This window comes from Scyliorhinus canicula, chromosome 22, assembly GCF_902713615.1.
Source record: "Scyliorhinus canicula chromosome 22, sScyCan1.1, whole genome shotgun sequence".
Classification (NCBI taxonomy): Eukaryota; Metazoa; Chordata; class Chondrichthyes; order Carcharhiniformes; family Scyliorhinidae; genus Scyliorhinus; species Scyliorhinus canicula.
In genome coordinates, this window is record NC_052167.1 from 3,862,898 (window position 1) to 3,888,988 (window position 26,091).

General features: G+C 47.4%; 1 protein-coding gene across 1 annotated transcript in view; it reads right to left on the reverse strand.

The window, feature by feature from the left end:
* The window catches only part of cdh23 (cadherin-related 23), a 285,383-nt gene that overhangs the window by 145,081 nt on the left and 114,211 nt on the right, over window positions 1–26,091 (reverse strand). Inside the window, exons 15-21 of the mRNA XM_038782950.1 lie at window positions 25,113–25,501; window positions 23,828–23,929; window positions 22,874–22,876; window positions 13,598–13,747; window positions 12,971–13,099; window positions 11,759–11,887; window positions 7,043–7,270 (exon numbers count right to left, since the gene is read on the reverse strand). Of these exons, the coding sequence (XP_038638878.1) occupies window positions 7,043–7,270; window positions 11,759–11,887; window positions 12,971–13,099; window positions 13,598–13,747; window positions 22,874–22,876; window positions 23,828–23,929; window positions 25,113–25,501 (1,130 nt within the window). The remainder of the gene's footprint in view (window positions 1–7,042; window positions 7,271–11,758; window positions 11,888–12,970; window positions 13,100–13,597; window positions 13,748–22,873; window positions 22,877–23,827; window positions 23,930–25,112; window positions 25,502–26,091) is intronic.

Here is a 26,091-nt window from a genome sequence, read left to right on the forward strand (position 1 = left end):
GCAGCATGCCGGAGACGATTAGGTGATATTGGAGCAATGGGTCCTCAACGTCTCTGCCACTGGGGCCTCTTCCTCTGGCCTGGGTCTGTTGTAGACCAAAGACTGATTCCTATGATTATCATTAATTCCAATTGTTAAGTCATGTGGCCAGATGTGGAGAGGATGAACTATGGTCCATCGTTCTTTCAGCAATTCCTATAGTCCTGGGCCACCAATGGTGAATTCCTTTGCTCCTGACCACAATAAGTTAGCCTGCTGGTTCGCCAGAATACAGTGCAGAAGGAGGCCATTCAGCCCATCAAGTCTGCACCGACCCTCTGAAAGTGCACCCTACCTCGGCCCAATTCCCCACCCTATCCCCACAACCCTACCTAGGGGCAATTTAGCATGGCCAATCCATCTAACCTGCACATCTTTGGACTGTGGGAGGAAACAGGAACATCCGGACGAATCCCACGCAGGCACGGGGACAACATGCAAACTCCACACCAGAAAATCACCCGAGGCCGGAATTGAACCCGGGACCATGGCACTGTGAGGCAGCAGTGCAAACCACTGTGCCACCCACAAATATTCATCAAATATGCCGTTCACTCATCGACATCTAAAAGACCGATGCAGAGATTCCTCGCAACACCTGGGTGACAAATACACTTCTGCCAAAAAAACTCACTCTTCCTTTCTGCCGTTCTTTGGTCTCTTTTTAATCTGTCTTCTTTCTTGGCTCCCTGTGTATGGCTCAGTCTCTATACTCCTCTTGACTCTCATTCACCCAGCTTCCTTTTTGACTTTGGTCTTTTCCCAATCGTCCATGGGTTCGGTGGGGGGGGGGGGGGGGGGGGTAAATCAACGGGCGCAGCAAATCGTGTACTGTGAATATCCTGCAGCGTCAAAGGTAATGAAGAAGAAACTCCAATGAATGTTGTTTGTGGGCAAATCCACCACTGCAGTCAATCTCTGGCGGATGTCATTATTGCCAGCGAACAATGTGATGCACAATGGGTGAAACGTGCAGGGTTATAGGGATCAAGCGGAGGTAATGGGACAGACTGGATTGTTCAATGGAGAACCAGCATGGACTCAATAGGCGGAATGGCCTCTTTCTGTGTCATGAGCAACTCTAAATTCACCCAGCGGTCTCCTACATATGACTCCTGCAGGCAACAGGCATTTAAATAGATTTCAGGATGTTTCGAAACACCATCATATTGTGCAAGATCCGAAATATTCACCGAGTCACCAAGTAAGGGAACTAACTTTTCTTTGCCGCGCCTAACATTGCACCTGCTATTGCACAGCTAACAGTATGTGTCAAATATACTGATATAGCACAATGAATAGCCAGCAACGAGAAAGGTTCTAAATCTGCTGAGTTTCCAAGATACTCTGATGCAAACTCACCCATTTGTAAGCAAATCCCATATAACCCAATCGAAACGCAAAATACGCAAGATGCTCGAAATCTGAAGCTGAAAATGCCGGAATTGTTCAAGCAGGTTTTAAAAAGAATTAGTTTGTGGGTCTTTGCCCATCCCGAATTTCCCTTGAGAGGGCATCACATTGGGTCTGGAGTCGCTAGTCGGCAAGGAGGGCAGAAAGGACGTGAGTGAACCAGATGGGTTACACCATCCACAATGGTTTCATGGTCATCATTGGACTTTTAACTCCAGATTTTTATTGAATTCCAATTTCACCATCTGCAGATGGCAGAATGTGAACCCGGGCCCCCAGGGCCTTGTCCTGGGTCTCTGGATTACTAACCAAGCGGCAATCCCTCTGTGCACTGTCTACCCTGTAGGCAGCAGGTCAGGCACCCTCTGTGGAGGGAGGAAGAGTATGATTCAGGTCTGTGATGTTTCACCTGAATCGGTCTCGTCTCCATATCACTTTATTCCCCATACAACTGTTAGATTAGGAAAGTTTAAGGTCTAGTCCATGACTTGATCCATTGCTTGTGCTTAAAGAAATCCTAACATGGTTGATTTGAGTTAAATTCAGCGATTTGCAGGTTGAACCTCCCTTGACATCGGGGTCTTTGATCTGATATGGGGGGGGCTGTCTCTGATGTGGGGGGTCTCTGACATGGGGGGGTCTCTGACATGGGGGGTCTCTGACATGGGGGGGTCTCTGACATGGGGGGGTCTCTGACATGGGGGGGTCTCTGACATGGGGGGGGTCTCTGACATGGGGGGGTCTCTGACATGGGGGGTCTCTGATATGGGGGGGTCTCTGATATGGGGGTCTCTGATATGGGGGGTCTCTGATATGGGGGGTCTCTGATATGGGGGGTCTCTGATATGGGGGGTCTCTGATATGGGGGGTCTCTGATATGGGGGGTCTCTGATATGGGGGGTCTCTGATATGGGGGTCTCTGATATGGGGGTCTCTGATTGGGGGGGTCTCTGATTGGGGGGGTCTCTGATTGGGGGGGTCTCTGATTGGGGGGTCTCTGATTGGGGGTCCCTGATTGGGGGGTCCCTGATTGGGGGGGTCCCTGATTGGGGGGTCTCTGATTGGGGAGGTCTCTGATTGGGGGGGTCTCTGATTGGGGGGGTCTCAGATATAGGGGGGTCTCAGATATAGGGGGGGTCTCAGATATAGGAGAGTCTCAGATATGGGGGCGTCTCAGATATGGGGGGGTCTCAGATATGGGGGGGTCTCAGATATGGGGGGGTCTCAGATATGGGGGATCTCAAATATGGGGGGTCTCAGATATGGGGGGGTCTCAGATATGGGGGGGTCTCAGATATGGGGGGTCTCAGATATGGGGGGGTCTCAGATATGGGGGGTCTCTGATTTGGGGGGTCTCTGATTTGGGGGTCTCTGATTTGGGGGGTCTCTGATTGGGGGGGTCTCTGATTGGGGGGGGTCTCAGATACGGGGGCCTCCGCAATGCCGTCGCCTGTAGGGGACTGGAGCAGGGCAACGCTGGTGCCAATCCCGTTTTTTGCCTAATGCGAGATTCTCCTCTGCACCGGAAACTCTGCTACTGGCGGCGAAAAATTCGACCAATATCTATCTTCTACACTAACATTCAGAAATAACAGGAGGTGTGCGTGGGTTTCCTCCGGGTGCTCCGGTTTCCTCCCACAGTCCGGGGATGTGCGGGTTGGGTGGATTGGCCAGGCTAAATTGCCCTTAGTGTCCTAAAAAATAATAAGGTTAATGGGGGTTGTTGGGTTACTGGGATAGGTATACGTGGGCTTGAGTAGGGTGATCATTGCTCGGCACAACATCGAGGGCCGAAGGGCCTGTTCTGTGCTGTACTGTTCTAAAACTTCTAAATATGGATTAATCGGCAATCTGCGATCTGACACACCACACTGCACATTCAGTTCTGATTTGGACTGCCTCAGGTGATTGCTCACCTCCCCCGGTTCAAATCCCGCTGGATTCACAAAGCTGAACTAATTACTGGAACACCTCCAACTCTTTCATGGACCGCTAGCTTCACTAACTCTCACTGCGTCTGGGTTTCTTTGAACTCCAGTGTACCGGCTGCAATAATGCAATAAATGGCTCCCAGGACTTCTGTGTCCCAACTCCTCGGCATGGAACCAATCACATTTGCTACTTTCTCAGTTCCCCAGGCTCTGGCCAAGCCCTAATCACCTGCAGCCTGCTAACAACTTCCAGGACTTCTCTGTGAGCTGCAAACCATCTGAGGTCTAAACTGCAACCAAACCCCTCTCCCAGCAAACATACCGATAAATTGCATCTCCAAGCCAGCCTTTTAAAGTTCACTGAATGCCTTCAAATTAATTTAGCTGCAACTCCCAAAAGAAAGCATCTCTGGACTGCAGTTCTTGGCACACAGTGTAGATGTCGTGTCTCCAGTTCTGCAGCTAAGTTCCCACACCTGCTGTTTTATGGCTTGATCTCTTTTATTTTGACCATTTAACAAAAATCGGTAACCTTCTGAACTGCCATTTTCTTTTAGGTGTTCTTGCAAGCTCTGAAGTCCAGCATTTTGGATACCTTAACTTCACAACAATCTACCCAGAACTAAAAATCATCTCTAAAATATTAGCGTGAACTATGAAATAGATATCTATCACGAGTGTAAAAACTGTACAAAATGAGGTTTGTTCGCTTTTTCCCCCCCCGATGTGTGACTGGAGGTATGACCCATGACAAAGTATGACCCGTGTTTCATGGGCACCATGCCTCTCAGCGTCACCCCAAGTGATAGACACAGACTCACAATGATGCCAGTTCGAGATGCAGCATCCAATTATCCAGGTAACCAACCCTTCAGGGGTCAGGAGGAATTACAGATTAATCTCCTATACACTGCTGGCATTCATCCAGTAAAATCATAGGAGCATTTAAAAAGGCCTGTGTTTTTTAAAAGTCTATTTATATATTTATAATTAATAACTATTTAGAAACTTAAGAATATTGGAGACGGGGAAGAAAAGGCTGAGAACGGGTTTGGAAGGGGAGATGGTCACATGATGAGTAATAAATCCATCCCAATTGGATTACTATTTATTAATCCTCTAAATTAGACAATAATACAAACAGTAGGAGGTGATCAAAATGTTCTGTGCTTTAAACTTATTTTTATATTAAAGTGATATCAAGAATTGATTAAACCAAGGAGCTGGGGAATTCTACCATCAGCGGTACACTCCCCAAATCCCAACGATCAGACTTGTGGGGAGCGATCAGTCAAATAGCAATGTTTTAAAAAAGGTTCCTTCATTGGAAACTTTGCTGTACGTGTTCGTGAAAATTAAAACCACATTTCCTGAGAATTCCTTGGAGCACAGGAGATTTAAGATTACATTTCGTTAACGGGGTTGAAGATCAGGGGCTGGTTTAGCTCACTGGGCTAAATCACTGGCTTTTAAAGCAGACCAAGGCAGGCCAGCAGCACGGTTCGATTCCCGTACCAGCCTCCCCGGACAGGCGCCGGAATATGGCGACTAGGGGCTTTTCACAGTAACTTCATTGAAGCCTACTCGTGGCAATAAGCGATTTTCATTCCATTTCATCTCATCATGAAGTGTTAGGTTTCTTGTGGCAGGAGTGACACTAACATGAAGACACAGATTTAAGGGGATTGGTAGGCGTACCAGAAGTCAAATAATAACGTTTGAAGAGTTTTTGTGCTGGAAACTTTGAAGCATATATGATTGAAAATAAAAACGGCAGTACAGGTTGAGCATTCCTTATCCGTCATTCCGAAAACCGGAAAAGTCCGAAAACCGCACTTTTTTGATGCCACGAGCGGGAATCCCATAAGGCTCCCGGATGATACGCAGTTCCCAACATTCCGCACATGCACAGTTCCCAACACGCGACTCACATGGGCAGTTCTCAACACGCGGCTCACATGGGCAGTTCCCAACACGTGACTCACATGGGAAGTTCCCAACACGTGACTCACATGGGCAGTTCCCAACACGTGACTCACATGGGAAGTTCCCAACACGTGACTCACATGGGCAGTTCTCAATATGCGATATACATGCGTAGTTCTCAACGTTCCACACATGCGCGATTCCTAACATTCTACACATGTGCAGTTCCCAACGTGTGCCACACGTGCGCAGTTCGCAAGGTGCATCTGGCATGCACAATTCCGTTACACACTCGGCTCCAAGCATTTCGGATAAGGGACTTTCAACCTGCAGTTGATTACAGGCCGTATATCATGAGCAATGCGAGGTTTTCTCCAAATCCTAAATACCACGGCCAGACTTTTCCGGCTGTTCCCGGCAGCCGATCTTCTGTTCTCACCAACTGAGAACTGCTGCAGGTGGCATGGAAAATTCTGCCCCATAACTCTCGTATAAGCCAAGGGCTAAGTTCCTTTCTACAAAAACGTAGGTTTTCTGCTGAATGATATTCCCAAGAATATTTCAACTCTGTTTTTGTTTTGTCTCATTTCTACCAGCCCACCCCCATCTACTGTCGCTCTGCTACTCACCTGTTGCTTTAGAACATAGAACATACAGTGCAGAAGGAGCCATTCGGTCCATCGAGTCTGCACCGACCCACTTAATCCCTCACTTCTATCCTATCCTCGTAACCCAATAACTCCTAATCTTTTTGGACATTAAGGGCAATTTAGCATGTCCAATCCACCTAACCTGCACGTCTTTGGACTGTGGGAGGAAACCTGAGCACCCGGAGGAAACCCACGCAGACATGGGAGAACGTGCAGACTCCGCACAGACAGTGACCCAGCGGGGAATCGAACCGAGGACTCTGGCGCTGTGAAGCCACAATGCTAACCACTGTGCTACCACGCTGCCAACCATATATCATGAACCAAAACTTTCCCTCCCGACTTCAGTTCCAACTTCCGCCACTGATTAACAATCCCCGTGCCCCCCCCCCCCCCTCCCCCCCCACTAAGATCAGGCAGCAGGAACCGTGTTTGAGGGAGGGAGAAATGGTTTGGCTTCAAGGGTCGTGACATGGGAGGAGCAGAGCAAGGTTTGGTGGTGATTGGGTCCCTTTTCAAGATGCTGCTCCACCTAGGGGGGAATCAGAGGAACTACGCAGGCCTCCTGTTGCTGTGTTTGCATTTCGGCGTCAGACAAGGGACATTGATTTCACATCCTGTGCCAGGCTGGAGAAGATGGGGTTTCCTCTCTCTCCGAGCACAAAACAAGAAATTTCATAAGTGGGGCTCGGGGTTTTGATCGGAGTAGATCGGGAGAAATTGTTTCCCGTGGTGGCATTGGACGGAGGGTCGGAAAATCCTGACCCATGACTCTTGTATAAGCCTTTCTACCAAAATGTAACTTCGCTGCTGACTGATAGTCACAGGAATATTTAAACTCCCTCTTATTTTAACCAACCCACTGCCACCTGCCGTCGGTCATTTTTTGTGAAACACATCAAGTAGTTGTGATCTGTGATGTTCGGTTCTGGGGATGGTAGAATGATAACATTCAAAAGGAAATTGGGTATTTGTCTAAATGGGAAAGGATCGCAGGGTTGTGGGGAGAGAGCCAAGGAGCCTCCTTCTGTGCCGTTGTTGCTGTCCAGATATTGAAGTGAATCATTGAAGAAGCACGCTTACCGAGAGTGAAGGGGTCCCATCGTCTTCCACTGTTACTTGCAGCTGGTAGGAAGCTTGCCTCTCTCTATCTGGAGGGGATGGCCGAGTGACAATCTCCCCTGTCAGCCTGTCGATTCTGAAGGTGAGGTCTTCATTGCCCTGGGTGATGTAGTAGTACAGCACGGCATTAATGCCAGTGTCCACGTCTGTGGCTTGAACTCTGGTAACTGCAGTGCCTCCTCCGACATTCTGAAAAATACACAAACCCTGTTAAAGGAACTTGGGAGTTAAGTCAGCTGGATCTGGAGGGCTGTCCTCAGTTTTGATCATTGCATCATGCAAAGGATATAATGGGGCCAGGGGATGGGGTGGGGGGGGGGGGGGGGGGGGGGTGGAGGGGACACAGTTTCAAATCAATAATAGCAGAGTTAAAAGGGTTAAATTAGTACACGTTGTGTTAACTTTGGTTTTTTTGGCCCTTCGGTTCAGATCTCATTGAGTTTTGAAAAATGGTAAAAGATTCGCTCGGGTTGACACACAGAAGCGGTGACACAGTGGTTAGCACTGCTGCCTCACAGCGCCAGAGACCCGGGTTCGATTCCGCCCTCGGGTCATTGTCTGTGTGGAGTTTGCATTTTCTCCCCATGTCCGCGCGGGTTTCCTCCGGGTGCTCTGGTTTCCTCCCACGGTCCAAACATGCACAGGTTAGGTGGGTTGGCCATGATCAATTGCCCCTTAGTGTCCAGGGATGTGCAGGTTAGGTTATGGGGAGAGGGCGGGGGATATGGGCTTAGGTGGAGTGCTCTTTTGGGTGGGTAAGTGTCGACTCCATGGGCCGAATGGCCTCTTTCTGCACTTTTAGGGATTCTATGGATTCTAAACTATTTTCCGATGTGGAAAGCTTCACAATCTTCAAATCAGAGCTCAGCTATTCAGGGGAAAGGGCAAACTCTCTCCTCCAGAGGTTGTTAGTTGATCAGCGATCAATTGAAAACTTTACTGTTGAGATGGACTTACTTCTGTTGGGTAAGGATAGCTGGCAAAAAGAGGCAGGTTAAATGGAATGGAGGTGTAGATCAACCATGATCTACACCTCCGGCTCGATAGGCTGCATAGCCGTTTCCTAGTTCCGATGGTAACATCACTGGCCTAGTAAACCAGAGGCCCCAGGCAATGCTGAGTACAGGGGTTCAAATCGCACCACAGCAGCTGGTGGAACTTAAATGGAATTAATAAAATATGGAAGTAAACCTCAGTAATGACAACCGTTGTAAAAAACACGAAAATGTCCTTTCGAGAAAGAAATCTGCCGTCCTTACCTGGTCCAGGCCCACAGCATTGGGGTTGGCTTTTAGTTTCCCTCTGAAAGGGACCAGTGAGCCATTCAGTTCAATTAGGGAAGGGCTGCAAACATTGTCCTTGCCAGCAATGCCCACATCCAAGAAACAAATTTGAACACTTATCCCCACACCAAACACCATCCATCCATTCCATCAATCTTCATAGTTGTCTACCTCAATGTATCCTTGAGGACGTTGATTTTAAAATCCTTTCCTTTGACTTCACACGCTCTGTGTCTTGCCACTTCTTAATTCTGAAAATTCTCCCACTCTAAATGCCTCTCAACGTTCCTGGCTCCGGTCAACAGTCTGTCCTTTTCTCTCTTCTCTCTGTCAGCGGCAGAGGATTCAGATACCTCACTTTGAAATCTCCGGCCTCCAATTAAAAAAAAACCTCTTTAATAGCTCACCTTCTCATATCTTCCTTAACTTTGAGTCGGCAGCCTAATTGGCAAAACCTTTTGTAGGGGGGGGGGGGGGGGGGGGGGGGGGGGGGATGATGATGATCGGAGGAGTGAGGTCATTCCTGGTGAGGGTAATATTACAATGGTTGAGAACGGAGCAGACGTGATGGACTAGAATTGCCATAGCTCACTCCAGCGACTTCCTAGCTAACCAATGGAGCCAGTTCCATCGACAGTTCCAAAGACTAACAACCCTTTGAGTGAAGAAAATCTCTCCTCCTCCCACGAGAGAGGTGAATAAAGAGTTAGGAAACTATTCTAGTTGCTACAATCCTCACGAGGACCATGGAGGAAAATCATTGATCGATCTCCTTGTTGGGTTTCGTAGAATATGACTTCCCGTATTGAGCGAACGGAGGCCTGTCCATTCAGGCTCACAGGCGGGTCCTTAAATATCGACCCCCAGAATTGGCACTCCCCGATAGTCCCGGGGCTGGGACATTTGTTGTGTACGTTGTGACTGTGGCCGTATCGGTGTTGGAGAATAATCCTGCTTTGCCTTTTAGACTGCGTCTCCTGGAATTATTCCACCAGCCCTCAGTATTTTGCTTCCCTTCCTTGGCTTCGGGAGAAGGGAATGCAAATAACAACGTTACCTATTCTGATTTGCATTCCAATGATGTTGCTTCCACAGTAGATTGCATCAAAATTCAGCACGGATTGTTAACAACCTTGAAATAAAGGACAGAGTTTGATATTTGTTCATCAAAAATAATCAATGGAAAAAAAAAATCGGCCCTCTTATGCATGCATAATTCCAAGTTGCAAACAGATTTGCAAAGTGGGTACAAGGCAATCAGGTGTGAATCTTTGATTTGGAGCAGAGGGGTGTGAAATTCTTTCATCAGGTGTGAAATTGAAGAAGGCAGATGCTGTTTGTGTTCATGTTAAAATTAAAACGAAACAGCTGGTGCGCTGCGGCGAAATAACCCGAGAAGCAGCAAAGCTGGAGTTCGAGGTGGTAAATATTTCTCAGTGTTATGGTGTTCAGCCGTTATGCTTTGGAAGTGTTACTTGTTTGCCATGGCAGATACCCTTCCCCATGAGCAGCCATTGCTCAGATGTTATTATAAAATCCCTACAGTGCAGAAGGAGGCCATTCGGCCCCACTCACCTCACCCTATCCCCATAACCCCATCTAACCTTTGGGACATGCAATTTAGCATGGCCAAACCACCTAAACTGCACATCTTTGGGAGAAAACCAGAGCATCTGGAGGAAACCCACACAGACAGGGGGGAGAACGTGCAAATTCCACACAGTCACCCGAAGCTGGAATCAAACCCAGGTCCCTGCAAGGCAGCAGCGCTAACTACGGTGCCGTCCTGCCATGGTAACACACTTGCCTCTGAGCCACAAGGTTCCGGGGGGGGGGCACAAAAATCAAGGTTGACAATCGAGTTCAGTGCTGAGGGAGTGTGGGAGGTACCATCTTCATCCTGGATCGCCCTTCCTAACAGCTCTGTGGCTGTACCTGCGACACAGTGGTTCAATAAAGTGGCTCACCACCACCTCCTTGAGGGAATTAGGGATGATCAATAAACACTGTCTTGGCCAGTGGCACCCACACCCTCAAAAAAATGAAAAAATAAATAAAAAAATGTCCAATCTCAGAGCAGCACCATTGAGTATTCCTGTCCAACACTTTCACTTTCCAGTGCAGTCAAACATCAACCTGTCTGGAATAAGGTGGACAAGTAAGAGTTGAATTTTGACATGTATTCAGCCGAGAGTCTCTGGTTATCAAAAATCAGTTTTGACAATCGTCTAACCTCACTTTCGTTTTGGGCCACACTACACTCAGATTGCACAGCCTTAGTGCTCACAACCCCAAGTCCTCTTTCTGTGCCTGCTAATGTTGGGCAGGATCCAATGAACGGCTGTTACTGGGCAGAACACGGCCTTTTGGTCAATTCATTGGCCACCAGCCAACCAACCGAACAAGAGTCCCACCGATCTCCCGGGTGCCATAAAGTCTGAGTTCTGCTGTCAGAAAACTAGCGCCGTGTTCTCTTTTGTAACTTTCGTGTTCCTCATTTCCCCTGCTCAGCTTAAAAATGCATGTCGATTAAGATGCATGTCGATTAAGATGCATGTCGATTAAGACGCATGTCGATTAACACGCATGTCGATTAAGACGTGTGTCGATTAAGCATCCATGGATCAAAATGAAAACAGCAAAAATAAAGGAGGAAATCAACAAGAAGGGCCCTTACAGTATGAAAGATATTTCATTAGTTCCAAAACATTTGCAGGATATCCGGAGGACATAATAAGGTACTATTTAAATGCAAGTTTCTATCCACCTTTCTTTGATATTTCAGATATATTTCTTAAAATCTTTCCCACCTCTTAACTTGACTGATCCCACACTGAGTCCTTTTCCATTGCTCACTGTCGGCGCCACTGACCTCAAATGGAACAACCACATCCCTTACCTCATTGAAGCAGCCTTTAAATGTTCTGTGCTGCCTTTCATGGCTTCCCTTTCTCACCTCCAGCCTGCCACCACCATCTCCCTGATGGGCCGAAGGGCCTTTTCTGTGCTGTATACCTTGATGACTCCATATCTTCTCTTCATTTTCTAACTGATCATCTCAAGTGTATTTTTAAGGCAAATGCCTTGATAATATCCATTTCTGGATAATATTAAGCAATGTTACGTTGGGGAGGGAGGGGGGGGGGGGGGGGGGGGGGGCGTTGACTGAAATGGCCTGGGCTCTGCTACATGAACTCATTAAAAATATTCCACCATGTACGGGTGGCTCCATCAAGTTTTGTTTGATTATGAAGGCTACCAGAGGTGGTTAATAATGCAATCTAAACTCATTCCAATTTATCCACAATGACGTAAATTCTGAGACGCTGGTTGGATTATTCTATTAACAATTGCCGCTTCCACAAAATCCAGTAGAACAAGCAGCAAACTTTACCTCGTAAATGCTGATGTTATAGCTGTCAGGATTTGCGATAACTGGGGCATTATCATTGACGTCCACGACCGTGATGGTTAGAATGTGATTGGTCCAACGAGGCTGCAAACCATTGTCAAAGGCCTGAATCTGTAAGAGAAAACAACATCAGATCTTGTAGCCTAATAGGTATTGTTCACTGTAGTAACCCCCAGATCTCACATGGTGTTCTATTTCGGGAAATACCATTATGATGTGAGCAGAGTCACTGTTCTATCACTTTGGTGGAGAGACAGGCGAGAAACAAAATCCAACAATCCCTTGTTACAGAGATGAAATTTGACTTGGTCATCGCAAACCCTGCTTATGGAGAACGAACTCATGCTGGTTCCAATAAAAACAAAGGGTTAGAATGGCACAGAACATCATGATCAAGGAGCACTCAAGTATCTTAAAGTGTGTGCGGTCTTTCTGGGCGGGAATGATAATGGAATCGTGTAGATGGGCTTTAGATTAGTTTCACAGGTCGGCACAACATCGAGGGCCAAAGGGCCTGTACTGCGCTGTAATGTTCTATGTTCTCCTGCTGAATTAGCAGTGGGTGGCTGACACGGATTGGGAATCAGGAACCAAGCTGCTTCCTGGCGGGCTATGGAAAGGTGAAATCTCCTATTATTTATGAGCCTGAGCAGGCACTTGTAATAAAAAACCAACAGCTGCAGTTTCAGCAGTGTACGGGTCAGCTTTCACAACACAAGGTCTACTAAGTGGGTAATGCCCCCGCTTTCCAATAATGGCTCCAGACCAACTACAGATCATCTGCAAACTGACAGCGGGAGATTATAGAAATGTCACATCGAGATACAGTCATGGACTTATTCAAGATACAAAAATAAACCCCATCTTTTTGGTGGGTTTCTCAAATGGCCACCATTTTCAGAAGAGGGTGGAGGGCCGTTTTGTTCATGAACTAAAGCAATTCCTGAATGGATGGCTTCTTCTACTCTGCCCTTTGTGGGGACTGTGGCATGAGTACATTTCACATTCCTCCCAAACACTGAACAGATAGCAATGGAGCAATGAACGCAACTTCAAAATGATGGTGATGAGCGTTATTGAACCATGGGCAGCGGGAATGTTTAAATGACAATGATTGCAGAAACCCGTGTGGGTCGGCTCAACAAAACTACCATCTTAGATAAACGGGCGCACGGTTATATTCGCTGGACTTACAGTCAATACGTATCGATCAACCTGCTCCCTGTCCATACGCTGAGCAAGGTAGACTTCTCCTCGGCTATCGTTGGCTGTGCTAATCCTGAAGGCTTCATTAGTATTTCCAGACAGAATGGTGAAGTCAACCTACAGTACATAAAAATACAAAGTTATTTTTGCCTGGTAAGAGATAGAAATAGATCATTGATGCTGCTGGTCTTAAGAAGACTGTCCCGAGAGAACATTCTTTGTGGTACTTAATATTTCCTGCCTTGGTTTGATTCAAATGGATGATTGGAACCACTTGGCCAACGTAGCAAAACCTAAAGGTTCGCTTACTGTGGACGCATAACAAACTGATCGTCTGTGGCATTGCTCACGAGTAGTTTAAGTCTGCAGCACGGTTGCAATGCTCACCTGCTAACTTGACCTAACTTTTAAGACCAATGCCCAGATGCTCCCCTACGTAGGCACAATTCCAGTGGATCCTAAGGTCAAGGAGAGCTTACTTATTGTTGTCGCTGTGGAAGTCTCTCTAGATTGAGGCTGCTTCTCAACCTCAAACCTTCTTTTAAAAAAAAAAGAAAAAGGGATGGAGAAACTCCACTACGAAGCAAGACATCTCGAGAATGATACGGCTCGTACCATTCCGTTCTTCTGTGCATCCAGATCGTGGGCAAAGACAACAGCCACCCTCTTCCCAACAGGAGTGTCCTCCACAACCTCCACTGAGGAATCTGAAGTAGCATCAAACACCGGGCTGTTGTCATTCTCATCTTCAATAGTAATGATTACCTATTGGATAAAAAGTCAGATAGCAAATGAATAGAAAGTCTATTTTGAGAAAAGGCCACTTAACTCATTCAGCCTATTCCACCAAAGGTGCGTGGATGGTTGTTCTGTTATAGATTGCCCTCATTGCCTACCTGTTCTTTCCCTAGTTTGATGGAGGAACAAGTGATTTTCCTAACTTGGGAAAATTTGCGATCAATGCGGCTAATATCTTGAAACATCCCAGGTTCCCTTCTTACCAGACTTTGATGCAGCTTCTTCAAAGGGTGAAATGTTACTCAAACATTTCACCCCACTGTTGCTCTGTTTCGGTCCCAACAGCGTCGCCAATGCTGTGGGTATTTCTATTTATCTTAGTGAACCACAAGACTTCCCTTATATCGATCAAATGACCACACAACCAGTTAGTTAGTTCAAAAGATGGTTTATTTACATACACAAGAGTTATCTCAACATGCAAACCCAATATCTGCTATGAGTTAAACTATACCTGTCAGCTACAATAACCTATACTTAACTTCAGGGTGACCGGCACTGTGCAAATGGATAAGGCCTTTATCTGGATTCCACTCGGCTGGTTCGAAGAAATTGGCTGTCTCCGCTGGGCTCATCCGTCAGGTAGTGTTCGTTGGTCTTGAACTTGGCTGGCTGTTCCTGTTACAATTGGGGGTTGGCACAGGCCGGATCTAAAAGAGACAGTACACATGGCTGTGTCCTTTTTCATCCCTCTGGGATTTTGGGGCGGTCCTTAACCTTGGACCCAATAGTTAGACAGGGCTCTGATCACTTCGCTTCAATTTCGGCCAATAAAGGGGCGGGTGTAGCAGCTAGGCGGGTCCTTAGCGGTCATTGACCTTTGCAGTTGTGCTTTCTGGGTAAGAGGAGTGGCACCGATCCGTCTGTGGCTGTACCAGTTGCTTGATTGGAGTCCTATTGTCCTGGGAAAATGGGCCATTGAAATGTAAACGAGCGGGGATTTTGGTCAGGTCTGGTTACCTGTGTTTTAGATACACATAGGCAGTGTATCTGTCTGAGTCCTGGGTTGGCCATAATTCCCATGGTTCTTTACAGATGGCCATCTTAGATGGCTACACCATCTTGCTTCTTCTGTCTTACACAAAGTGCTTTCAAACCTGCAGTTCTCTAATTATTGCTTTTAGATGTTCCTCTGACACACTGGCCGGAGTTTTCTGGGTGGCTCCACCGGCTGGGCGGTCTGGCCCTGCCGATGGCCAAACCCCACCACTGGTTTCTCGCCAGCGGGCAAAGGTTTGGTCAAAAACATAGGAGCATTGTAAAGGAGGAGGAAGGTGGAGAACTTCAGAATTCTAATGCTGTCTTTCATCAAATAAAGGGTGGAAATTGACACAGGGTGTCCCAGCTTGTCTGTTTGGCCACTTTGGTGTGCACCAGGGTGCACCCGTTGCCACTAACAACTTTTTGACCATTGTTTTCACATATCTCAAGCTGCAGATGCTAAAAAGCCTCAAGGGTTTTTTGGACTCGAGATTCATCCACCATGTGAGAATGACTAGAGTGAGGGTAGGTCCGATTAAGGACAGTAGCGGGAGATTGTGTATTGAGTCTGAAGAGATAGGAGAGGTCTTGAACAAGTATTTTTCTTCAGTATTTACAAACGAGAGGGGCCATATTGTTGGAGAGGACAGTGTGAAACAGACTGATAAGCTCCAGGAGATACTTGTTAGGAAGGAAGATGTGTTGGGCATTTTGAAAAACTTGAGGATAGACAAGTCCCCCGGGCCTGACGGGATATATCCAAGGATTCTATGGGAGGCAAGAAATGAAATTGCAGAGCCGTTGGCAATGATCTTTTCATCCTCGCTGTCAACAGGGGTGGTACCAGAGAATTGGAGAGTGGCGAATGTCGTGCCCCTGTTCAAAAAAGGGAATAGGGATAACCCTGGGAATTACAGGCCAGTTAGTCTTACTTCGGTGGTAGGCAAAGTAATGGAAAGGGTACTGAGGGATAGGATTTCTGAGCATCTGGAAAGGCATTGCTTGATTAGGGATAGTCAGCACGGATTTGTGAGGGGTAGGTCTTGCCTTACAAGTCTTATTGACTTCTTTGAGGAAGTGACTAAGCATGTGGATGAAGGTAAAGCAGTGGATGTAGTGTACATGGATTTTAGTAAGGCATTTGATAAGATTCCCCATGGTAGGCTTATGCAGAAAGTAAGGAGGCATGGGATAGTGGGAAATTTGGCCAGTTGGATAACAAACTGGCTAACCGATAGAAGACAGAGAGTGGTGGTGGATGGCAAATATTCAGCCTGGAGCCCAGTTATCAGTGGTGTACCGCAGGGATCAGTTCTGGGTCCTCTGCTGTTTGTGATTTTCATTAACGACTTGGATGAGGGAGTTGAAGGGTGGGTCAGTAAATTTGCAGATGATACGAAGATTGGTGGAGTTGTGGATAGTGAGGAGGGCTGTTGTCAGCTTCAAAGAGACATAGATAGAATGCAGAGCTGGGCTGAGAAGTGGCAGATGGAGTTTAACCCTGGCAAGTGTGAGGTTGTCCATTTTGGAAGGACAAATATGAATGCGGAATACAGGGTTAATGGTAGGGTTCTTGGCAATGTGGAGGAGCAGAGAGATCTTGAGGTCCATGTTCATAGATCTTTGAAAGTTGCCACTCAAGTGGATAGAGCTGTGAAGAAGGCCTATGGTGTGCTAGCGTTCATTAGCAGAGGGATTGAATTTAAGAGCCGTGAGGTGATGATGCAGCTGTACAAAACATTGGTCAGGCCACATTTGGAGTACTGTGTGCAGTTCTGGTCACCTCATTTTAGGAAGGATGTGGAAGCTTTGGAAAATGTGCAAAGGAGATTTACCAGGATGTTGCCTGGAATGGAGAGTAGGTCATACAAGGAAAGTTTGAGGGTGCTAGGCCTTTTCTCATTAGAACGGAGAAGGATGAGCGGCGACTTGATAGAGGTTTATAAGATGATTAGGGGAATAGATAGAGTAGACAGTCAGAGACTTTTTCCCCGGGTGGAACACACCAGTACAAGGGGACATAAATTTAAGATAAATGGTGGAAGATATAGGGGGGATGTCAGAGGTAGGTTCTTTACCCAGAGAGTAGTGGGGCATGGAATGCACTGCCTGTGGAAGTAGTTGAGTCGGAAAAGTTAGGGACCTTCAAGCGGCTATTGGATAGGTACATGGATTAGGGTAGAATAATGGAGTGTAGGTTAACTTCTTAAGGGCAGCCCGTTAGCATTGTGGATAGCACAATTGCTTCACAGCTCCAGGGTCCCAAGTTCGATTTCGACTTGGGTCGCTGTCTGTGTGGAGTCTGCACATCCTCCCCGTGACTGCGTGGGTTTCCTCCGGGTACTCCGGTTTCCTCCCACAGTCCAAAGATGTGCAGGTTGGGTGGATTGGCCATGATAAATTGTCCAAAATTCTATGATTAACCTAGGACAAAAGTTCGGCGCAACATCGTGGGCCGAAGGGCCTGTTCTGTGCTGTATTTCTCTATCTATTAAGAAGAACCGCCTCTTTCCAAATCTCTGGTCCAACCAAACTCATACAATCACAGTATTTACAGTGCAGAAGGAGGCCACTCGACCCATCGAGTCTACACCGGCCCCTAAAAGAGTACCCTACTCAAGCCCACACCTCCGCCCTATCCCCGTAACCCCGCCTAACTTTTGGACACCACGGGGCAATTTAGCGTGACCAATCCATCTAAACCGCCCATCTTTGGACGATGGGAGGAAACTGGAGCCCACGCAGACACGGGGAGAAGGTGCAGACTCCACACAGACAGTGACCCAAGCCGGGAATATAACTCGGGTCCCGAGAGCTGTGAAGCAACTGTGCTACCGTGCCGCCCTTGTTAACTGGGAATCAATAACTCAGGCCAAATGAACAATTGGCCAAAGAAAAACATGGGGGCGGAGTTAATTGGAGTTTGGGACTGACGTTTATAGCTTTGGACACGCAAGACAATAAAGAAGGTGCTTTCTCTCCTTGAGGTGAGGTGCGAGTTGCTTCACTCGATTTTCAATTCCCTCCCCCTTAAAATAAAAGCAGATTTAAAAATTATACATTGAAAAGTGCCAATGCAGAAAAACAAACGGAGGTCAACTGGAAGGTCAGACATCTGTCACGACAGGAAGCTTGTGGTAGCACAAGCCAGAATGAAAGTAGAAAATGCCCCTTTGTACCCGATTGCTGAAAATAGATAAGTGTATCACACGCACGCAGAGAGGCTGAAAGAAAGATCGGGCAGCTTATCTCGTCTTGCAGAAGCTCTTCAAATTGCACAAAATGCAAAGACTGACCCGGAGGTTCATTCACTGTTATGGTGGAAATGAACTTTCAAAGTGGAGAATATTTAATCACAGAATCACTAATGTGGACAGCACAGAATGAGGCCATTCAGACGTCCCATCTGTACTAGCGCTAAAAGCAACTCAGCTGCTCTCCCTCCTCATTGCCGTGAAAATACCTCCCCTCCAGATAATAATCCGATTGCCTTTCGAAAGCCACACTCTCGCAGGGAGTGCATTCCAAACTCAAATCAATCGGGTAGTACAACACTGGTACTGCTGGAAAAGAAAGACATGTTGAAGCTTTTTAGCCTTGCACAAATCAGGCCACTTCACAAGGATATCAGTAAAATGATTTGTACTGTACGAGAAGAGAAGGCGGATTGGCTGGCAAGTGGACTCTGATTGGTAGGGGCATTGCCAAGGGGAATGCACCAGTTGATGGTGACTGACCGATAACTACAAAGCATTGTTTGCAATTTCAACGGTTGGGGCATGTTGTTTGATCTACCAGTCTTTGGATGGACCGAGCATCACACGGTCCGTACCGAGCATCCCACTGGCACTGAAATTCATGCACCACATTACTAATTTGTGTGATCATCTTTTTGTTTTGGTGGCAGCATTTTGTGAGTGGCGAACACCACTTGTGTTGTTACTGCATACTGGCAACGTGGAACAGCTAACTTCACTTGTCATTCAAATGTTTGAGGTGCTTTGCCCTTCCAGGGTAATCTGAAGTAGACTGGGATACTTTACAGGTCCGAAAGTGACAACCGTAGTCTCGTTCATGGGTTTGCATGATTTGCACATGTCAAACAATGCTTGGCTGTTAACTGTCAGTCACCATCAACTGGTGCATTCTTCATGGCAACGCCTCTACCAATCAGAGACCACTTGTCAACCAATCAGCACTCTCATCTCACACAGTATAAATTGCGCCCCATGCTGGTGTTCTTGAAGTGTCCTAATGAGTGCAATGTAAAAATCTTCCACGTCTCGTTTTCCAGCAATACTCAATCCAAGTTCTGCAATTTTGTAGATTAACCAGAAAAACTATCAAATCGTGCTTTTGATGGCTGAATGGCATTGATGGGCTGAATGGCCTCCTTCGGTGCTCTGATGACTCTATGACAACTCCACCTCCTATACTTTGTACCCGCTGCATCTCTGCAATTTTTCATTCCCAATGAAAGGTCACAGACCGGAAGCAGTAACACTTGAACTCCCGCCCCACCTCCCCCCGGTAACCTATTTTCTAACGATGGCCCACCATTGGCCGCCAGTAGACCTTCCAGTCCCACCGAAGGCAATGGCCATTTACGTCAATTTACGTCACTTGCCAGCACCGCTGCCAGAGAACCGGCCGCAGTTTGGTGGGGGTGGGGGGTCGTCACCTTTGGTGGCCCTGTGGCACTGGAAGGTCCCATTGGTGGGCAGGGCCGGAAAATCATGTTCCCCTGTTTCTCTCTTGGCCTGGTTCACCCCTCAGCTCAGAGATTTAAATTAATGAAGCTTCATGGCACAGAGAGAGGCCACTCGGCCCATTGTGTTTCTGACAGCTGAAACAAAACGAGCCACCCAGCCTCGTCCCACTTTCCAACGGCTGCTCCAAGTCCCTGCAGGTTATGGCTGGATCACAGAAAGTCCGCTTGAGCCCAAGAATGGAAACCGGCGCATCAATGCGGTACTGAGGGAGTGCTGCACTGTCAGAGGGTCAGTACTGAGGGAGTGCTGCACTGTCAGAGGGTCAGTACTGAGGGAGTGCTGCACTGTCAGAGGGTCAGTACTGAGGGAGTGCCGCACTGTCAGAGGGTCAGTACTGAGGGAGTGCCGCACTGTCAGAGGGTCAGTACTGAGGGAGTGCCGCACTGTCAGAGGGTCAGTACTGAGGGAGTGCCGCACTGTCAGAGGTTCAGTGCTGAGGGAATGGTGCCCTGTCAGAGGGTCAGTACTGAGGGAATGCCGCACTGTCAGAGGGTCAGTACTGAGGGAGTGCCGCACTGTCAGAGGTTCAGTGCTGAGGGAATGGTGCCCTGTCAGAGGGTCAGCACTGAGGGAGTGCTGCACTGTCAGAGGGTCAGTACTGAGGGAGTGCTGCACTGTCAGAGGGTCAGTACTGAGGGAGTGCTGCACTGTCAGAGAGTCAGTACTGAGGGAGTGCTGCACTGTCAGAGGGTCAGTACTGAGGGAGTGCTGCACTGTCAGAGGGTCAGTACTGAGGGAGTGCTGCACTGTCAGAGGGTCAGTACTGAGGGAGTGCTGCATTGTCAGAGGGTCAGTACTGAGGGAGTGCTGCACTGTCAGAGGGTCAGTACTGAGGGAGTGCCGCACTGTCAGAGGTTCAGTGCTGAGGGAGCGCTGCACTGTCAGAGGGTCAGTACTGAGGGAGTGCTGCACTGTCAGAGGGTCAGTACTGAGGGAGTGCTGCATTGTCAGAGGGTCAGTACTGAGGGAGTGCTGCATTGTCAGAGGGTCAGTACTGAGGGTGCTGCACTGTCAGAGGATCAGTACTGAGGGAGTGCTGCACTGTCAGAGGGTCAGTACTGAGAGAGTGCTGCATTGTCAGAGGGTCAGTGCTGAGGGAGTGCTGCACTGTCAGAGGGTCAGTACTAAGGGAGTGCTGCACTGTCAGAGGGTCAGTACTGAGGGAGTGCCGCACTGTCAGAGGGTCAGTACTGAGGGAGTGCCGCACTGTCAGAGGGTCAGTACTGAGGCAGTGCCGCGAGTTCAATTCCGTACCAGCCTTCCCGAACAGGCGGCGGAATGTGGAGTCTGGGGGCTTTTCACAGTAACTTCATTGAAGCCTACTTGTGACAATAAGCGATTACTATTATTATTATTATTGTGACAATAAAGATTATTTACTTTACTTTTAAATTTCCTTTTCGTGCCAAAAAGATTAGCTGGGGCTGGGGTGACTGGGATAGGGCAGGGGAATGGGCCTAGGTAGAGACATCTTTCGAAGGGCCGGTGCAGACTCGATGCTGATCTTCCTCAATTTGCTCGGACTGATGTCATGCTCCTGATTGAGGACGGATACTTTCAGGTGTACGCTGCACTACCCGATGGAAATCTCAACAATGAAAGAAAATCCCACACTTCCTTACAGCAAAGTACCAACTTTCATTGCCCAAGTTTCCCATGATGCGCAAATACAATCAACCCAGAAATGAGTGTTGTCGGTCAATAGTGGCGAAATCTTTAACGTGTTCGTCTGGTGTTCTTTTGTCGACCATTTTAATGCAGTCGCTAGCTCCGTTACCCTGGAGTCCCGAGAATAATTTTTCTTCCCCCCCCCTGGAGTTTCTCAGAGCCACAGATCACTCTCTGTGCTGGTACAAGATTATTAGGGGAGCTGCCTGCCCTCATCTTACAGAATCCATACAATGCAGAAGGAGGCCATTCGGCCCATCGGGTCAGCACCGATCCTCTGAAAGAGCACCCGACCTAAGCCCACCCCTCCACCCTAACCTGTAACCCCACCTAAACTGCACATCTTGGGGCACGAAGGGGCAATTTAGCACGGCCAATCCACCTAACCTGCATATCTTTGGACTGCGTGAGGAAACCAGAGCACCCGGAGGAAACCCACGCAGACACGGGGAGAACACGCAGACTCCGCGCAGTCAGAGTTTTAGTTTTATTTTTCCGATTTCAGAAACCCATCGGTGATGGCAGCATGATGCTTTGTGAATCTACACCGTCTGTGCATTCTGCACGCAATACGGATGGCACATCTGATACATTTTCGAGCAAAACGTTTACAACTTTATTCCCGTGGCCAAAATAAAGACTTATATTCATGCAGCATCTTTTTACAATCTCGAGACGTTCCAGATCCTCTTACAGCCAATGAAGCACTTTTTAGAATTGTTGTCGCAGGTGAAATGCAAGAAGCAATTTGCACACAGCAAGATCCTATAAACAACTTAATGACCAGATGATCATTTTTTTTGCGCAAGGGGTAAATATTTTTTTATTTAAAAAAAAAATAATTTTTATTGAAAAATTTTGAATTAATACAACATCAAACCATACTAAAATACCAACAAAAACAATAATGACAACAATCATGAACCTTCGCCCCTCCTCAATGAACAACCCAAAATATTAACAACTTAAATTAACACAATGTTAAGTTACATAACCATAGCGAGAAAAAAAAATAGAAACTATAATAAGGAACACCCCTTGCCCCCCCCCCCCTCTCTCTCCCCCCCCCCCTCTCTCTCTCTCTCCTCCCCCCCCTCTCTCTCTCTCCCCCCACCGGGTTGCTGCTGCTATTGACCAAGATACCTATCTTTGAGCCAGGAAGTCCAGAAGCAAGGGGTAAATATTGACCTACAAATCCAGAAGAAATTCCATGTTCTTCTTCGAAAGAGGATCCGTGGAGATTTTTAATTGTTTCTTTTATTAATTCATGGGAAAGTTGGTGTGTTGCTATGGGCCAACATGGCTTGCCCACCCCCAATCGCCCGAGAGAAGGTGGTGATGAGCTAACTTCTTGAGCTGCTGCATTTCCTGTGCCAGAGTTGCACTCACAATGCGGTTAGACAGGGATAGTCAGAATTCTGGAATGGTGACAAGTCACAATGGCGAGCAACTTGGGACAAGAACTTGGAGGCGATGGCTTTCCCATATGCCTGTTATCCTCGTCCCTCAGGATGGTACATGTTGCAGTTTCTGCAGTGCTGTCGAAGCAGCTTTGGGATCTTTTGTACCCCTTGAGAGAGCAAACGTGACCCGAGAACATGCAACATACGTGGTTCGACTGGCACAGAACACATTACTCCACACAAAACAACAAGTGATGTACTTTATTTACCTTCTGCTCATCCACGATAAGAGAGAAACAAAAGAAATAATTTATTAGCTAAACAGGTCACATCAATCACTTCAAAATATAAATCACGGCTTGGGTAAATGGCGTGACTCAAATTTTCCCCACATATTTTGCTACCTGCATTGTTGCTTTTGAAAAGTTCTGCAGACAGAGGCAAACTTTACATCAGCCATGTTACAAAAAAACACACACAGCGGCTAAGGAACTTTGTGGGAAAGGGTTCTTGCCCTTTGCCAGGATGTTGAAGCCCAAGGCTGCGAAGATATTGGGCTTATGTCTCATTACATTGGCGCCATTTAGTCACCTCAGAAATCCTGAAGATCAGAGAGAGCTTCCATTAACGTGACTGCCCTCAGGCTGAATGGGCCCAGGGATGGGTGATGGGGTAGGATCAGGGGCATTGAGGAGGAAGGGTTAGAATAATGGGGTGGGGAAGGTGATCGGGGGGGGGGGGGGGGGGGGGGTGTTTGGAAGAGGGCGGCTCGGCGGTTGGAAGGCTAGGGTTGGGGAGGTTGTGATCGACTTGGGGGGGGGGGGGGGATTGGAAAGGGCAGTGGGAAGGGTTGGAAGAGGTGTGGGGAGGGTGAGAGTTGTAAGACTGGGGTGGGGAGGATCAGGGTGGGGTGGTTTTGGGAGGAGGTAAATATTTAGTGGGTGCGGGTATTCTGATCAGATGCGTGCGCGCTTTGTAGCCCCCTATTTTGGGGATTCAGTCGGTCATTTAGCCCCTGAAAGGTGGGCGCAACACGGTCCAATTTCCTGACCCATAAATCTCACTAAAGGCTGTTCTCCTCCTGCACAGTGGGTCCCAAGCGACTGCAGTCAGAATATTAACGACAGCTTTCCGAGTTCGTGAATAAAATCTGAATTTGCATTTAGTCACATTGTTAATCACGCACAGTGACATTCTGATTTGAATAAAATATAAATTCTCACCACAGTGGAGTCTTTCCTGGGTCCTCCATCATCTGCTATGACCGTGATCAGGTAAAAGTCTCCCTTCTCCCGATCAACCTGTCCTCGGACAGTTATCACACCCTGTCACAGGCAAGGGGCAGAAGCGTCAGTGACCCACATCCTACCCGGCACACAGATCCAAACACTAACACCCTGACGGAGAACTGAGATTCAGATTTCTGACGCACACAAGGGTAGATCTTGAAAAGGAACCCGATATGTACTCGAAAATTAATATTTATTTTAAACATAGTTGTGACTGTTCTCCTTCGAAGGTATTTAATGGGACTGTTCAAAATGGTGAAGTATTTTGATAGAGTAAATAAGGTGAAATTATTTCCACTGGCAGAAGGGTTAGTAACCGGAGGAGGCAGTTTTAAATGAACCAGAGGACATTAAAATATTTAAGTAGCGAATTGCTGTGGTTTGGGATTCAGTGATTGATAGAGCGATGGAGGCAGGTAATAATAATAATCACTTATTGTCACAAGTAGGCTTCAATTAAATTACTGTGAAACGACCATGGTCGCCACATTCCGGTGCCTGTTCGGGGAGGCTGGTACAGGAATTGAACCCGCGCTGCTGGCATTGTTCTGCATTACAACCCAGCTATTTAGTCCACTGTGCTAAACCAGCCAGATTCAATAGTAGTTTTCTAAAGGGAAGTACTTGAAAAAGACAAATTGGTGTGGCTGTGGGCAAAGGACAGGGGATTTGGGTTGAATGGATTGCAAAAGAGCTGCCACAGGACAATGGGCTGAATGGTATGTTTCAACGTCGTTTCTATGAGAAGCCTTTCATCCGGACAGAGCGAGGAGTTTTTCCTTCTTTTCTGGGACGTGGGCATTGGTGGCAAGGCCAGGATTTATTGCTCATCCCTAGCTGGTGGTGGCGGTGAGCTGCCTTCTGGAATCAGTGTAGTCCGCATAGTGTATGTACATTCACAGCGCTGTTAGGGAGGGCGCTACAGGAATGTGACCCGGCGACAGTGAAGGAACGGCGATATAATTTGAACAGGGTAGAAATGAATTTGAAGCAAGGGAGGATGGCGCGAGTTCGGCAGAACCCATCTGACCCATGAACCCATCATGGCCAGCAGCTTCTGGATAAGTTTGTGACCTCCCTCCCTCCCTCTCTGTGCTTAACTCAAGCAATGCATAACGTGCAGAACCTGGAGGTGACTACCCACAAGGGAGAAGCCACAGAGTGAAAGGTTGAATTTAAGACACTAGGAAAGATTCAGACTGAATTCCGATATACTCACAGTGACTCTGTTTATTTGGAACAAGGACAGGGTCTGGGCAGAGGTGTCGGGGTCAAACCTATAGGTGATCCGATTCATATTATCAGCAGAGCGGGCTTGGATCTGGACCACTTCGGTCCCAGTTGCGATATTTTCTCGAAGTTTGGCTTCATACGATGCATTTGTGAACTGCACAGGCTCGTCCAACTCGTTTAACAGGGTGATGTAGACAGTGCAGTAATCCTTGTTGTAAGGTGGGGCCTGATCTGTGCCGGAGATATTCATGAGATAGCTGGTCCTGCTTTCATAATCGAGGTAGTTCACTGTCGTGATGAGGCCTGTACTCTCGTCAATGGCGAACTTCCTCTCTGATCCGGACAGGATCATATAGGAGACCATGCCTCCATCCCCTGGGAAAGAAAAAAAAACATTCAAACACTCCGCAAGGTAGCTTCTGAATACTCCTATCCTGCTCCATTCAAATACCATGAATAATCATCCCATCATGGGGCTCCATCCACATTTATGAAGAGCGCTAAATCACACCTCACTACCTTTCGAAAGAAAAATCAAAGAATATCATTGCAATTCTGAAGGTTTGAAAAATATTGGGACTCTTTTCAGTGCATCGAAGATTCAACAGGTTGGTTCCTGGGTGAGGGGATGTTATATGATGGGATGCTGAGTAGACGAGGTCTGTATTTACTGCAGTTTAGAATCTGTGAGGTGATTTACAAAAAAATAATTTATGGGATCTGGGCGTCGTTGGTTAGGCAAGCATTTCTTGCCCAAGCCTAGTTGCCCTTCAGAAGGTGGTGGTGAGCTGACTTCTTGAACTGCCGCAGTCTCCGAGGTGTAGGTATACCCACTGTGTTGTTAGGGAGGGAGTTCCAGGATTTTGCCCCAGCAACAGTGAAGAAACGGCGATATATTTTCAAGTCAGGGTGATGAGTGACTAGGAGGGGAAACTCCAGGTGGTGGGGTTCCCATGTATCTGCTG